Source organism: Anabrus simplex, chromosome 13 (assembly GCF_040414725.1).
Source record: "Anabrus simplex isolate iqAnaSimp1 chromosome 13, ASM4041472v1, whole genome shotgun sequence".
In the NCBI taxonomy this organism is placed as follows: domain Eukaryota; kingdom Metazoa; phylum Arthropoda; class Insecta; order Orthoptera; family Tettigoniidae; genus Anabrus; species Anabrus simplex.
The window spans coordinates 13542289-13557387 of record NC_090277.1 but is presented as its reverse complement, the minus strand read 5'-3'; the positions used below and the strand labels follow the sequence as shown (position 1 = coordinate 13557387).

Sequence of the window (15099 nt, the reverse complement as noted above, 5' to 3'; positions counted from 1 at the left end):
AGGTTCAGAATTGTGGATTTTCCTTCGAAACGTTAAAACATACCTTATGGCCACAGCGCTGTTACACCAGTCAGGCATTTCCATCTCGCGGCACGGATTGCTGCTTAGGAATCACGCGGAAGGCGCAGACTGAAGAAGATCTCCAGCTTCATTCACTATTTCTGCTCCTGTATTACAAGTTGTGCTACGAATTACGGCGGACTACGTTCATTATGGCTGCTAAACGTAAGAAGCTGACTATTCAACAAAAGATCGACATCATTAGTGATATTGAAAGGGATAGCCTTTGTCACAGATGGTCAAATGACACCCTCTACCTTTAAAACCTCCGCATTTGACTTCATTACATTGCATTACACATTAATCCATTCGACTGAATGTTTCATGGTGTTATTTTGCAAACATCATTGAAAATTACATTTATTTTAAACAGGTAAGTTTTAAGAATAATTTATATTTTTGCTTTAACCTAATAAAAATTGTATAAAATACGGCCATAGAATTAATTGTGACATACTTCTTCATTAAAGTGTAATGTTGAAATATGCTATGTTGCAACATTTTTAACCTATTTAATACATGTTAAAAATATGTTAGTATGTTCTGCGGCGTGTCACGGGTTCGCCATACCTGCTCTACGCTGTTTGGCATCGTGAAACAGAAAGAAACTGACCACAAAGGTGGAGTGTGGTTCTAGGGCAAAAAATATGGAAGAATATTCGTTCTTCGCCGTATGAGAAACTTGAAAACATTTTAATGAAATGGTTCGAGGGAAAAAGGAGTAAGAACGCTCCTATTGACGGAACATACTTAAACAGAAAGCTCGAGAGGTCGCACTTAAGCTGGGTTTGGTCGATTACCATGCTTCTAATGGCTGGTTTGATCGTTTAAAAAAACGGCACAATCTTTCATTCCAAAACTTGTGCGGCGAGAGTGCGGAAGTTGATGATGATACAGTTGTGTACTGGAGAAAGAATATGTTGCCTCAACTTCTTAAAGGATACGATGCTAAGGATATTTTTAACACCGATGAAATGGGAGTGTTTTACAATTTGCTCCCATCCAAAACATATGTTGTTCGCGGAGAAAAATGTCACGGAGGCAGAAAAATTAAAGAAAGACTGACAGCGCTGTTATTGGTGTTAACAGCGACTGGAGTGAAAAATTACCCCCAATTTAAGAATCCAAGATGTTTCAAGAACACTTGTACACTCCCGTGTAAATATGATTTTAACAAAAATTCATGAATGACATTGGACATATTTCTAAAATTTTTACGAAGCTTGTATGCCAAGATGGGATCTGCAGGAAGGTAGTGCTGGTGATAGATGTCCAGCTCATCCTTCATATACATCCTTCCTACTAATATCAAAGTGGTTTTCTTTCCTCCTAACTGCACTAGTCACTTGAGCCTTTCAACCTTGGCATTATTCATTCTATGAAAGTGAAGTACAGGAAGGCCCTGGTTCAAAGAGCTATTTCTTTCCTCGAAAGAAATGAGGAAATGAAATTGAATATACTCCAAGCCATGCATATGTTCGTAGCAGCTAGTCACAGCAGACACTATTCAAAACTGCTTTGGCCATGCAGGTTTTGGTGCCATTTCAGAAGTTTTTAATGAAGATGACACTGCTGATGACATTGGGGAAGATTGGGGGGTTGTATCAAAGGACTCAAGTGCCAGAACATTTGAAGAATTTGTTACTTGTAATGATGATTTTCTAACCTCAACATCACAGATGGATGTTGAAGACCTTTATGAATGCTAAAAGACAAAGTACTGAAAAGGAAGAAGAAGAAGAAGAAGAAGAAGAGGACTCAACAGAAGCAAGTTTTGGGGCAGCAGTAGAGGGACTGGATATTGTCCGTCGGTACTTCTCCTCCTTCGACATTGATGACTTCATCAACAGTCTCAACCAAATTGAGAGAAAACTTCTTTCCATGAGACATCTTGGCAAGAGGAAGCATACTACTGTACTGGACTATTTCAGAAAGTGCTTATTCTTAAGGTTATCATGGTCTATTTTTTCACAGATCTCTTTAAAATCATGTTAGGCATCTGTTCCTTCAATTTAAAATTGCAAATCAGTAATGCCTATTTCTCTTCACCTTTCTGCAGGTTGTGCTCCCAATGGTCCACTGGGAATTTGTTACGGCTGCTGTTTTGTAAATATATTTTCTGTTATTCTTGTGTTAATTTTAGTATTTTTAATTTGTTCATTTATTGTTTCTTGACATTACATTAGTTAAAGACATAAATGTATTATTATTTCTTGTGATGTATATAGCCTATTTTATTTGAACCCCCTTTTTTAAGAAAAACCTTTTTTTTTCTTTTTCTTTTTTTTTTTTCAGGAAAAAATATCAAATCCCCCTGAGATTCGTTAAAAAGAGGTTCTACTGTATCATGATTTTGTCGAGTAGGCAACCTGCTCATCAGACTTGCGATGCGATTTGCGTAGCTTCCCCTGATCTTTGTAATAATGGCTAGTTACACCCATGTGTTGTAAAGTTTGTGCTGTCTGGTTTTTTCATCATGCTGTGGTTACTCGAAGTTATATAGATTAGTTGTGACGTCACTTTTCTTCGATTTCTTTTTCTGCCTGATGTGGCATAAATGGTGGAAGCATAATATGTTGTAAACATAAATTTGAGGATCTTAATACAGTGTTGTAAACAACAGGAAAACAAAATGCGAGAAGATAAAAGCGGGGTAGTACTGTATTCATCCCATTTTCATACCAGGCGAATATTGGGGCTGTAACTTAATTAAGGCCACGGCCGCTTTCTTCCCACTCCTAGGCCTTTCCTGTCCCATCATTGCCATAAGACCTTCTCTTTAACTGTCCATGGGACAAGGTCATCAGAGAGTATTGGAGATACCAACCAGATTGTAATAAATAAATTTAAAAAGTTCATGTTGTGTTGTTGGGTACTTTTCTCCATTGTGTCTATGTTCAATATATTTCGTTTTTTCATATGAAGTTTAAAGGCCAGTTATAATGGCTATGTCATGTAGAGTTATCACCATTATTTGCGCTTGCCCAGCCTGGTAGCCATGATTGTTAAGCCTTCAAGACTCTGACACCATGGTTAGCCAGTTCAAGTCCCATTGGTCGAAAGTTTTCACCATCGGAATGTTGGCTGTCATTGTAAGAGAAATTGTGGTATGCAATTTCTAATCACTGGATTACATGTCAAAAGCCTGGATTCATTTCCAAAGCTCTCCACGGTGTTCATATGGAATGAGGGCAAATGACACTGTTGGCAGTGATTTGTCCGTTGTATGGGAACATTAAGCCATGAGCAAACCCCTTGTTGTTATTCTACAGGAGTAGGTTATGTGCTGGTACCGGGTTTCACCATCTCCATTCCTACCATCATATATCACGTCATTCTTTTCATCTTATTACCTCTTCGGATGAGGTTGATCTCGGGAAGGGCATCCAGTCGCAAAAGCTTGCTATGAAGATTCATGTCACTTTATACACAACCCCTTACAGAAGCGGGACAAGTATTGGACATACATACAGCTTCAGATATTCCTTTATCTTGCCCCAAATGAATTCCTTTAATGGTGTTTTTCCATGTAATCCAATTTCCCGCTCCCTCATGATTTTGCTTAATACCAAATTAAAGAGAATTGGTGAAAGTCCGTCACCTTGATTTCAAAAGGATCTGGAAGTTCATGTAGAAACTTAGGTCTTGAGGTTGAATCTGTGTTTGTTCAACCAGTTTTCTAGTATTTTTATCAGTGGTTTATACTGAGGGCTACCAAGGCTATCAGTGAAGCCCTAACCTCAAATGAGAATAGGGATGTAGGCAGAGAAAGTTCGCGCCAGATAGCGCTCGTGTACTACTGGGTAAGCGCAAGGCGATCGTCTTATGTTTCTCCTAGTCAGCTGCGAGTAATGTATAGAATGTGACTGAGTTTTCTGAGCTAAAGCCGATTGTATCTTCTCTAATTTTACTCCAAGACTATATTAATTAATTGTATAGGTATATCCCCTAGTATATTACGGACGATTTTCAGCGTTTAAGCCTTAAACAGTTGCAATATGAGCTACGGACCAGAAATGCTAAAACTAGTGGGAGGAAGAAAGAATTAGTACAGCGGTAATTAGAAAATTCTAATACGCTTTATTATCCAAATAATGAATAAGAGTCAGCCTGCCTTTTCCTAAAGATTACAATTACTTGAGCATTATACATTGAAAAATATATAAATGTACCTCCACAAGACAAATCATAAATAGATATTTAAACACGCACTTGCTCCCCTTGCTTATAAACTTTGGTTCATGTATTTTTGTAAAGGTTGATGGCTTACATGAAACTGCAGATACAGCCTTTGTCCACCATCAAAAGCATGTGAATATTCTTGAGTTTCCCATTGCCGGTTCCTTTGAATATTTTACCATCAGCCATAAGGTGAAGGTCACTATCACAAGTTTGCATCTGATGGATTATTTAGTATTTAGAAAATCGGAAATAGATGGAGCACCTGTTTCCAACTACAAATCATTTTGTTATGCTGGATACAGAATTTTCAGTGAAAAGTTTGTTTTGTTTATAAAAGGTTAATTTCAATCGGGTGAAATTCTAAAATGTAGTGCTGTGAAATCAGAGTACACAATTAAGACCTATAATGTGAAGCTTATTTTAAGGGGACCTGGTGACATTATAGGTGGGGAATGTGGACATTTTGCTGGAGCAGGCCCCAAAGCATGTTGTAAGCATAGTGCTGCTGTAAGGTACGCATTAGAGCACTTCCCCCAAGACTGGTATTATTCAGTGTTCAGAAACATGCAGCCAAAATTTATAAACTTTTCAGCATCCCCTTACCAAATGGTTAAGGCCAGTTAGCCCTATGAAAGAGGAATACTTGCCTTTGGAACAAGTTTCGCTATTACAATCTCAGTTGCACCAGTTATAACTCTAGTCGAGGGGTATTTCTGTCTAAAAGCAAGGGGGCTGTTTTCAAGAACATTTTCTCTATCAGGCTTAATGTTCAACTCTTTAAATTGGCAGTACATGAAAATAATCCAAACATTAAATATTCTCCCAACAGTAGTTTTATGGATTCCGAAGTTAAGGCCTAGTTCTTTGTCAGATTTGTTGGTCCTTAGCTTCATAACTGTCAAGAAGAAACACAGTCTGGGTTCAAGGGGGAATATCTGTAAATTGCATCTGTTTTCTCCCAGAACAGCAAACACCAAATTACAATGTTGGACGTCTACAAACCCTGTATAAAGCAATATGGCATCAGGATTACGCATTGTTTGCTCAACAACCAAATTACTTGTAGTATTTTTTGAGTGCTGATGTCTTTGAAAATGGGAGTCAAATGTAACATTTACTTCTTCGGGTATATTCACAATTTCTTCCTGTACGGTACTTCAAAGAAGGTGATTTCAGCATATTCCGATATTGTAGGCTTATCGTGGTAATCCGGCAATTTTCTGGTGTATGACCTCTTCCTTGTTTTTGTTGTGTTCGTGGTCCATGGAAAAAGCGATGGAACAGCGCCCGGTTTTAATCTTGCTCTCTCACCTTTAAATACAAACTCATAAATTCGGTGGTTGTTATCAAAATGCCTAATCAGTTTATAGTTAGAAAATATGAATTATTTGCCTTCGTAAATAGCACCTACCCAACAAAGTTTTCGTGAAGTCACCGGGTTGAAAATAATGGGAACACACTTTAATTTTTAATATTTTCGGTCAGATTCTTCTCACCGAAATTTTTCCTTCTAATAGCATGTAACCATTTCTTCCTCGTTTCTTTATTTTGTGGAAACTGGTGAAATGAAAATGGGCTTCCTTGATTTTTTCAAAGGGTAACACTGCAATAGCTCGGCATAGTCACGAAAAGAACATTTAAGCAACTTAAATTTGTGGATATTTAGCGGCATGAGAGCACAGGAGACAAATGAAAGGCGCATTGCGCTTACCCAGTACAACAGCAGTGCGCTCTATCGGTGCTAGTTCTATACATCCCTATTATGTAAATCTAGAGCACATTGTAATGTAAGCATCTGACACATTGTTCCATTTACAAATCTTGAACGCAATGAGATAAAACGTTGCTCGTATTTCTGAGTGCAAGGCATCGGAGAAAGATATTGCAGCCCAGGCACACCGTTCCTCTCCCCTTGCCTCACCGCGCAGGCTTGCAGCTGAACGCCCGATAGGAGCGGGGGACCGAGTGGGGGAATAGGTGTGCTAGGCTTCGGTCTGTCAGATCGCCACTGCTAACGGAGAGAGAGCTCAAAGACTCGAAAACAGAGTGCTGGTATTCACTCCCTTTTGCTCCTATATCCTTGTAGAAAGACACTGCAAGCCTACTGTTATAGGAGTAATACAGTTTTTTTAGGTAGATATGCTGAAATGAAATACAATCTTTCAGGTTTAGTGTTCTCTTTGGTTGCTTGGAATCGAACCTGTGATCATGGGTCGGAAACCACCACTAATTTCCCGAGAAGAAAGCTAATAAACCAGTGAACGATGGGTACAACTGGAGTAGAGGGGGTTGATTCTGAGAATTGAACCAGGCCCATTGGACCAAAGGCAAGCCGGTCTTTAATTTGCTAGACCTTAGGCTACTATCTCCAGTGATCAGGTGTTTATTATTGACAGTAGCAGAGGCCAGGGCAGTAGCTTGTGAAACAGCACTGACAATACAGCAGGCTACTTTGTTGGCTATTGGCTGCAGCTCAGAACGCTTAAGGCTTGATGTTCACTAAACCAACCATCAAAAACGGGGTAACCTAAGTCTAGTGGTAGCCCACGTCTTGACCCCAGCATATGCCACTGATTTTTATCTATCCTAATTCTGGTAAAGTTAGACTGCCTATCTAGTGAATCATAAACCTTTCTGAAGTTAATGAAAGAGATATCTGTGTTGAAGTTATGTATCGTTCTGTATATTTGCACATACAGCGTGTCCCGGGAGGAATGGTCGATATTCAGGGATGTGACAGAAACGATCATTTGAAGCAAAAAGCTTCATATGGACATATGCCCTATTCCGAATGGTTACAGAGATAGAACCCGTTAATGTACATTTGTTTTTGGGGTAGTGGCGCGCATGTATGTATCTTACCCACCCAACCTCATATTCTGATATTTTTGAGTTGTTGTTGTTGTTGTTATTGTTTTATCACAAACGTTTTGCTCTTTTCCAGGCCTGTTCTCATTCCTTTTTCCAGTCTTCGTAGTTACTACATTAAATTGTCTTTACACATTAGCAACATTATGTTCATTCCTGTACTTCCACTTGCAGCTTTTGCCTCCATGTTTAATGTATTTTAATCTTTGGAGGCTTCTCTAATCAGTATAATTTTTATGGTACTTTCAGCAACCTATGAGCTCGCACCAGAATGCCGTCGAAGCAACTCAGCCGAGTTCCTTGCCAAACCTTCTATCACCAACAAAACCTTCTCAGCTTGCTTCCATACCGGACCTGACACCCACTCAAGAATCGGTGCCAGCCGCCACCACCACAGACAATCAGGGAACAGCGGTAAGGAGAAATAATTGTTCACTTTCTAGGTGAAGGGTCATGTATGTTGAACCATGGCTCCCTAAAATATCATGCAATTGATGCTGTTGTATCTTCTTCATCACATCATTCTCTCAGCGCTAAAGGTAAATGGCACTGGTGAGATTTCTCTCCGTATAAGTTTCCGCTTTTTAACCATCTTCTACCAGATGGCTTGCTTATGTGAGGGATGTTATGGTTTTATGTCCAGTGTCCACATTCCCTTATCTTATGTTGCGACCAAAGAATTGGAAAGACTTTGTTGGGAAACTGCCAGTGGCCTTATTCTCAGCTCATTGGTTTGAAATGCAGTCCAAGGGATGTGAAGCACCACATCTCTAATGAGTTGATATTTCTGAAATCTGTTTCATAGCAAAGAAAAATTTAGCTTAATTTAACCTAAATTATTTTCCACTTCTCTCCTGGGTCAGATTATGAAACGGACCTCACTCGTTCGTCTCTCTGCCATTCTCTTCCTGCTTCCAATATTTCATCCGTCTTTCCTAGTCTCGTATCTCTACTCCCCTCCACTATATCCGTGCACCTCTTGTGGTCTCTTTCCTGTTGGTTTCTCTGTCAAATCTCGGTCTTCATATGTGCACCCATTTTATTTTGCTTGTTTCTATCTTGTCCTATAGTTTTGTCTTTTGTAATATATTTGTTTCTGATTATATCTTCGATACCTCTAGGAAAGCTGTTGTCCATGTACCTGCTGCATATGCCAATAACAGGCTGAATACAGAACACAGTACAGCCAAAAGTGGTTAGGACATTTTTGTGGGGACTGAAAAAAATAGTCTTGAAGAGGGAATGTGCTAGAAAAACAAGTGTTTACAATTATAATTAATGGAATAAATAAAGAAATAATACATTTTAAGAGCACCAACATAGTAAAACATCAATAAAAAGCGTTCTTAGAAACGCAAACTACACACTTCGCTTACAATTCCCGTATGTTTAAAGTCTAACATCTGGGCGATTTACACACATTTCATGTGGGGATTAATATCTGCTTTCTCAATAAACTTTAATTTTTCATCATTTATAAACTATCTAGCTCTCTTCTTCTCTATAACTTAACCCGTTAACTGGGGAGCGCGCGATACGGTAACTCCGTTCTGGTGGGGACGAATTTTCGTAACTCGAAAAATAATCAAATAAATTCAAGAAACCTTCCAAATTTTGATATACTTGATAATAAAATGCTACGTATATCCTAATTCTGATATAGAAAGTAATTTTTTGCCTATTTGTTAATATTTGTGGGTATTATAGTTTTGGAGCAAAAACGGCCTAAGTCTCGTACTAACTTCTGTATATTACAAATATAAATTTCTTTTCGGAATATCTATATTTTCATATTAATTTCAGGAAAATTAAAAGCCTATACATTGCAAATACACTTTATCATTAACTAATCTACAATTTCTGAAATAAATACAGCAGTTGAGAGAAATACATTTCATTCTGTGTTTGCAATCGCAGTAATAAGTTGAGAGTAAGTACTTACAGTGGTAGCCTGGTTCTAATCGTCTTCTCCCAATAATTACTTCTTTATAGAAATGAATTTACACATCAGGACTGATTTCACTAATTATATTATTTACACTAGTCACACAGTTTACATCCCACGCACTGTTTTTACACATCTTGCATGTGATAAGCACGGAAACACGGAGCTGCACAGAGAGCGACGTCGCAGTCACTGCACCTGTAGATTGTTTCACGTCTCTCTCTTTTCGCCAGACACACCACGCACCTCTTCACACCATGCTGCCTTCTTCCCGATGGTGGATTCACATCAGGAAAATGCCTACCGCTGAATCTTTCTGTGGGAGCAGCGGGAAGTGGTCTAACTGAAAGGACAGGCATTGCTTCAGCGGGGGTTGAACCTGTGTACTTTTCGAGGATTTTATCGATAAGGTGAATTCTGAACTGCAGGTGATTGCATTTTCCTCCATGTTGCCGGAAAATGATGAATGAATTGAATACCACGAGGTCCAGAAGATGCCGGAAAATTTTCTGGTAATATTTCTTCATTCGCTTCCTTGCTGTGGAGTACGTAATGACGTACTGATCGGAAAGGTCAACTCCCCCCATAGAATCATTGTAGTCTATGCAAACTACAGGTTTCTCTTTGGTTTCGTCCTTTCCCCTGATAGGGACAGTTCGCATTTCAGCATCGTGGATACTACTGAGCATGCAAACATCTCTCTTGTCCTTCCATTTTAGAACCATGAGTTTCTTTCGATAAGCAGCCGTTACCTCTCCTTTCTTCAGCTTTTTACTCATAAGTTCCTTAGGGAGATTTTTCCGGTTGGTTCTTACTGTACCCACTGCGTCAGTATCGAGGTCATTTAGCAGGTCGTATAATTCAGGGCTGCTATAGTAGTTGTCCATTCCTATCAGATATCCTTGTTTCAGTAGATTATCTGCCAGAGTACACACAATTCTCGTCGGCTTGGAAGACTGTGATAGATCAATGCCATGGACTTCACTCTTGAGTTCTGTTGATTTTCCCGTGTACCACAACATATTCCACACGTAACCCGTTTTCGCTTCGCAAATTTTGTAAGATTCCATTCCGAACCGGGACCTTTTCTTTGGAATGTATACCTTCCAACCAAGGCGACCTTTCCATAGGAGAAGGCTTTCGTCTATGGATAGCTGGTCATCCGGGATGTAAGCCTGTTGAAACATTTTCACAAAGTGATCGAAGACTGGCTTTACCTTGTATAGTTTAGGAGGCATCTGACCATCGTAGGCTTCATTGTCTGAAAAATGGAGAAATTTCAAGAGAAGTAAAAACCTCTTTTCCGTCATGGTCTCGTAAAATATGGGCGTGGCCAGTAACTTGTTACGAGAAAAATAATGCCCCAATGTAGGTTTGTGGATAATCCCTTGAAGAAGCAAAAGTCCGAATAAACGTTTTATTTCATCCTTATTTGTAGGTATCCAGTCTTTTTCCCTACTCCTCCGTTTCATTTTGTGTACCAGTGTTTTCCCACGAATTTTCTGTTGCGCATAAATATTAGTTTGCTCAGCAATATACTGACAGATAGTATCGTCCACAAACAGTTCGTAAATATCCTCTGGAGTCTTTACTTCCATAAACTGTCCTTTTATTCCAGGAATGAACTTTGCTAGAAATCTACTTCTTTTCTGTCCATCTTCTACCCACGTAATAGGCCCTGACATATCACTGCAGTTTGAATCTTCCTGTATCTCTCCATCGTCACTGTCGTCACCCGAGGTGTTACTTTCGAACCCGCGACCATTCGCTGTGATAGCACCAGAATGCTGTCCTGTACCACATGTGCCTCCTTCTCCAGAGAACGAATTATCTTCACTATCTGAATGGAAGTCACTGAAGTCATCGTCCTCGTCGCTAAACTCCAACATTTCATGTACAAGTGAACGCAAGCTGTCATCACGTAATTCTTCAACTTGATGTCGTTTAGAAGACATAATTATGACTGAAAAGTACTCTCATGAAACAACAGAAGTGCAACGCATCTATAAGTTCAAATTCACTCCTCCCCGAAATTACAGTACTCCTTTTTACACTCATATACTATACAGTTCCCAGTCCCATAAAACACTGAAGCATTCGAGTAAGCACATAGCAAGGACGCAGCTGATTAGCCTAGTTCCCGTACGAGGCGAACACATAGCGCGCTTTTGCACGGAAGCGAATTATGTTGAATGATATACAGCTCTCTCTGATCTGTTTCTTTTAAGCGGAAGTACTTACTAAAAATACCATTTGATGACAGGGGCATGCAGATAACGAGGACTGAATTTCATAACTCTGGCTAAGCTGAGAGTCGAGGAAAAAAATAAAAAAGCAGCGTACGACTGAAGTCGCTCTCCCCACCTGGCTGGTTATTTCCTCGAGCGACTTAAGTCGCGCTCCCCAGTATACGGGTTAATGTCCTGCAAGCCACTATGTGCAGAGATGCCAACTATTACGATTCAATCGTAATAATTACGAATCACCCATCATAATTACGCCTTTACGAATCACACACCACAAATTACGATTGTTTGTTGATTTTAAAATCTAAGTGTCTGAAGTGTTCAAAAGGATGCACAAGGAATGCCATTACAGCTTGAATTCTCAGAATATTATTTTCGGATTTCTCAGTTTGAGAATATTTCGAGTTTTCACGCGCCGAACGCAGTGTGGGCTTCCAGTACCGGAAATATAGGCACCTGTGAAGTGGTATATCTTGCGGATTTGTTGTCTTTGTTCGTCGCATGATCAGACTTCCATGCAAGTGTGAGGTTCTTTTGTGTTTGTTTTGGCGGCAAAGTGGTGACAAACTCCGTTTAATTGTGAATACTGTGTGCGTGACTGTTGAAAAAGTATTTGTTGCGATTTTGGTTGCCAAATTTAGGATATATGCTAATCGTGTGTTACGAAATGTGAAAGGTTTGAAATAATGAAGCGATTTCTATTGCAGGAAAATGCGTGTGATTACGTTACCGTGACTAGTGACATTAGTAATAAATGAAAAATTGTTCAAAAATTTAGGGAGGAATACTCGAAAGAATGGCCCTGTTTACTGCGTTCCTCAAAATCTCATTCACACGTGTTTTTTAGTGTGTGTAGCTGCGATTTTTCAGATACGCATGATGAAGAACAAGACAGTTCCGTGCTAATATGAACTCCGAACTGTTAAAAGCATGTCACCAGTGTACGTTTACCAAACAGGAACAACAAGCTGCTAAAGGAGCAACTACACCACTCGACAAAAGAAATGATCTTTCAATCTCCACTCAGATATCTACTGCAGATCACGTTTCTTTAGCAGGTTAGAATCGTACACTCTTTATATGCCAGTCATTGAATATGTTACATCTGGTTGAATTGTATGTTAATTGATTTTCAATTATATGTAATTTAGTAAGATCGGGGGGGGGGGATTTACGGTCCCCCCCCCCCCCCCCCCGTGCCCTAACGGTTGCATTATGATTTGCCTTACTCGAAGGTTGGCATCTTGGCATCTCTGTATGTGTGCGTACAGTAGGCCTAATTTATGTAGGGTACGTTGTTACACATTCTTCTTCTTCTTCTTCTTCTTCATCCATTCCCTTTTCCATATTCTCTCTGGGTAGGGTAGTGTACCAAAGCCCTCCACCTTACTCGATCTTTCCACTATTCCTCTTCTAGTACTTTATTGCTATCGACTCGTCTGTTTGCAATACAGTCCACAACAGAGCTCCTCCATCTCCTTCTAGGACATCCCCTAGGCCTCTTTCCAGTCTCTGTATCCATGAATGTTCTCATTGGTATTCTCTCTCCTGACATTCTCATCATGTGTCCAAACCATTTTAGCTTTGCTACATCAATCCCTTCTTGAAGTTTACACACTCCCACGCTTCTGCTTATTTCCTCATTTTGTATTCTATCTCATCTTTCCCTGTATGCTCCTCAAGAACCTCATTTCAGCTTCTTGTATCTTACTTTGGTTCCACTTAGTTAACGTCCAGGCTGCTGAAGCATAGGTCAGTATAGGTTTATAATAGGACGAGTATAAAACCTTCTTGCACTTCATTGGCTCATCTTTGTTCCATACAATGTCTCTCACACACTGGTAGAAACTTGCAGACTGCTGTATTCTTAAATCAATTTCTCCATCCAAATTTCCATCTTGTGATATCACGCTGCCCAAATATTAAAAAATTTTCACTACTTCAAGAGGTTCATTTCCTATTTTTATCACTCCCCTGGATTTTCTGTTACCTCTTGTCATAATCAAAGTCTTACTTTTCGCAGTACTAATCTTCATTCCAAAATTTCTTATCTCCTCATTCCATAGATCAACTTGTGTCTGTACTTCCTCTTCATTATCTCCACAAACTACAATGTCATCAGCAATGAGCATAGACTGTATTTGCTTGTCCATCATCTTCTCCCTGATATTATGTAGAATTCTATTCATGATGATAATGAAGAGTAAGGGAGACAATACACTTCTCTGTCTTAGGCTGTCTCAACTCTGAACCATTCAGTTTGACCCACTTTGGTTCTAACAGAGCTTTCGCAAGTTTGATACAATGCGATTACCATCTGCATTGTTTCATTCCCAATCTGTGCCTCTGTCAATGTTTTCCATACCAAATTCCTTGGGACACTGTCATATGCCTTTTCAATATCTGGAAACGTTACTACCATGTCCTTTCCATATTCCCAATACCTTTCCATCATTTGATGCAATGTAAATATTGGGTCAAATGTGGACCTGCCTCTTCTGAATACATACTGGTGTTCTGCCAATTTTCCCTCTACTCTGTCTCTTCCAAGATTCTTTCAAGGAACTTAGCTGTATGAGGTATCAGTGTCACTCCTCTGTAATTTTCACATTGCTTCCTGTCTCCTTTCTTGAAAATTGCTATAATGACCACTTCCGTCCACTTATTTGGAACAGTCTTTTCTCTCCATATCACTCTGAAGAGTCTATACAACCACTGAAGACCAACTGCTCCTGCTGCTATTATCATTTCTATGGTGACCTCGTCAGTTCCAGCTGCCTTGCCTCGTTTCATTCTTTTAGTAGGCCACTCGATCTCTGCTATGGACACCTTGTTTTCCTTATCTTCCATCTGCACTAAATCGGGTTCTTTGATTTCTCCTTGTACCAAGGTATTTTGCATGTTGTGAAACTGTTCAAAGTATTTTCCCCATCTCTGCAATATATCCTGCTTCTGTGTCATCACTTCCTCCTGTTCATTAAAAATGAAGCACCTTCACCTGGGTGTTTCTTCTTTTTAACCCACTGGAATAAGACCTTTTTGCTACTGGTTGTATCTTCGTGCAGAGATTCAGTGAATTTTTGCCAGCATTTCTTTTTCTCTTCTTGAACCATGGAACACTCCTTCTTGCAGTGCCTGTATTCTTCTTTATTATTATTATTAATCATATACGTCGTATCAGCACACCCTTTTTTTAAACACAACCGGTTTTTGGACACTAAGGTCCATCGTCAGTGTTAGAATTTAAATTTAATTCCACATGTGTGTGTCGTCAAAATTAGTTAAAATGAGTTTAGAATTTAGTCCTGTTGACATTAAATGTTGTTGGTCAAATACTAACAAACGTTCAGCTTTAAGTACGGAAACGCGCTGCAAGCACGTGATGTTACGTCAACTCAAGATTGTAAACAAAATGTTGCTTGCGATTGTTTTATTTTAAATTTTAACTGGATCCCTTGTCTGCGCCAAAAATATCTCAATGTTTTCACGGGTATTTAATTCAAATCCATAATTACCCTTAAAAATTAATTTCATATCCTTTTCGATCCCTAAAATGCTGTGGTTATTGTTACAAATGTGTTCTGCAAAGCTGAATATCTGTTGTACTTTATTGCCTTGAAATATTCTTCATATCTTTGATTTAAGGTTCGCTTAGTTCTTCCTATATAAAATATTTTACAGTCATCACAAGTGAGCATATATATATTTCCGAATTTGTATATATATATCTTTTTTATTGATACTATGTGCATATTTGCGTGCGTGCGTGTGTGTGTGTGTGTGTGTGTGTGTGTGTGT

At 39.2% G+C, this 15099-nt stretch overlaps 1 protein-coding gene across 7 annotated transcripts in view; it reads left to right on the top strand.

Annotated features, from left to right (window-relative positions):
- E(bx) (nucleosome-remodeling factor subunit NURF301 E(bx)) overlaps positions 1-15099 on the top strand; it is a 464290-nt gene that overhangs the window by 329844 nt on the left and 119347 nt on the right. For all 7 annotated transcript variants that reach the window (XM_068230140.1, XM_068230142.1, XM_068230143.1 and 4 more), the window contains one exon: positions 7360-7524. In XM_068230140.1, the coding sequence (XP_068086241.1) occupies positions 7360-7524 (165 nt within the window). The remainder of the gene's footprint in view (positions 1-7359; positions 7525-15099) is intronic.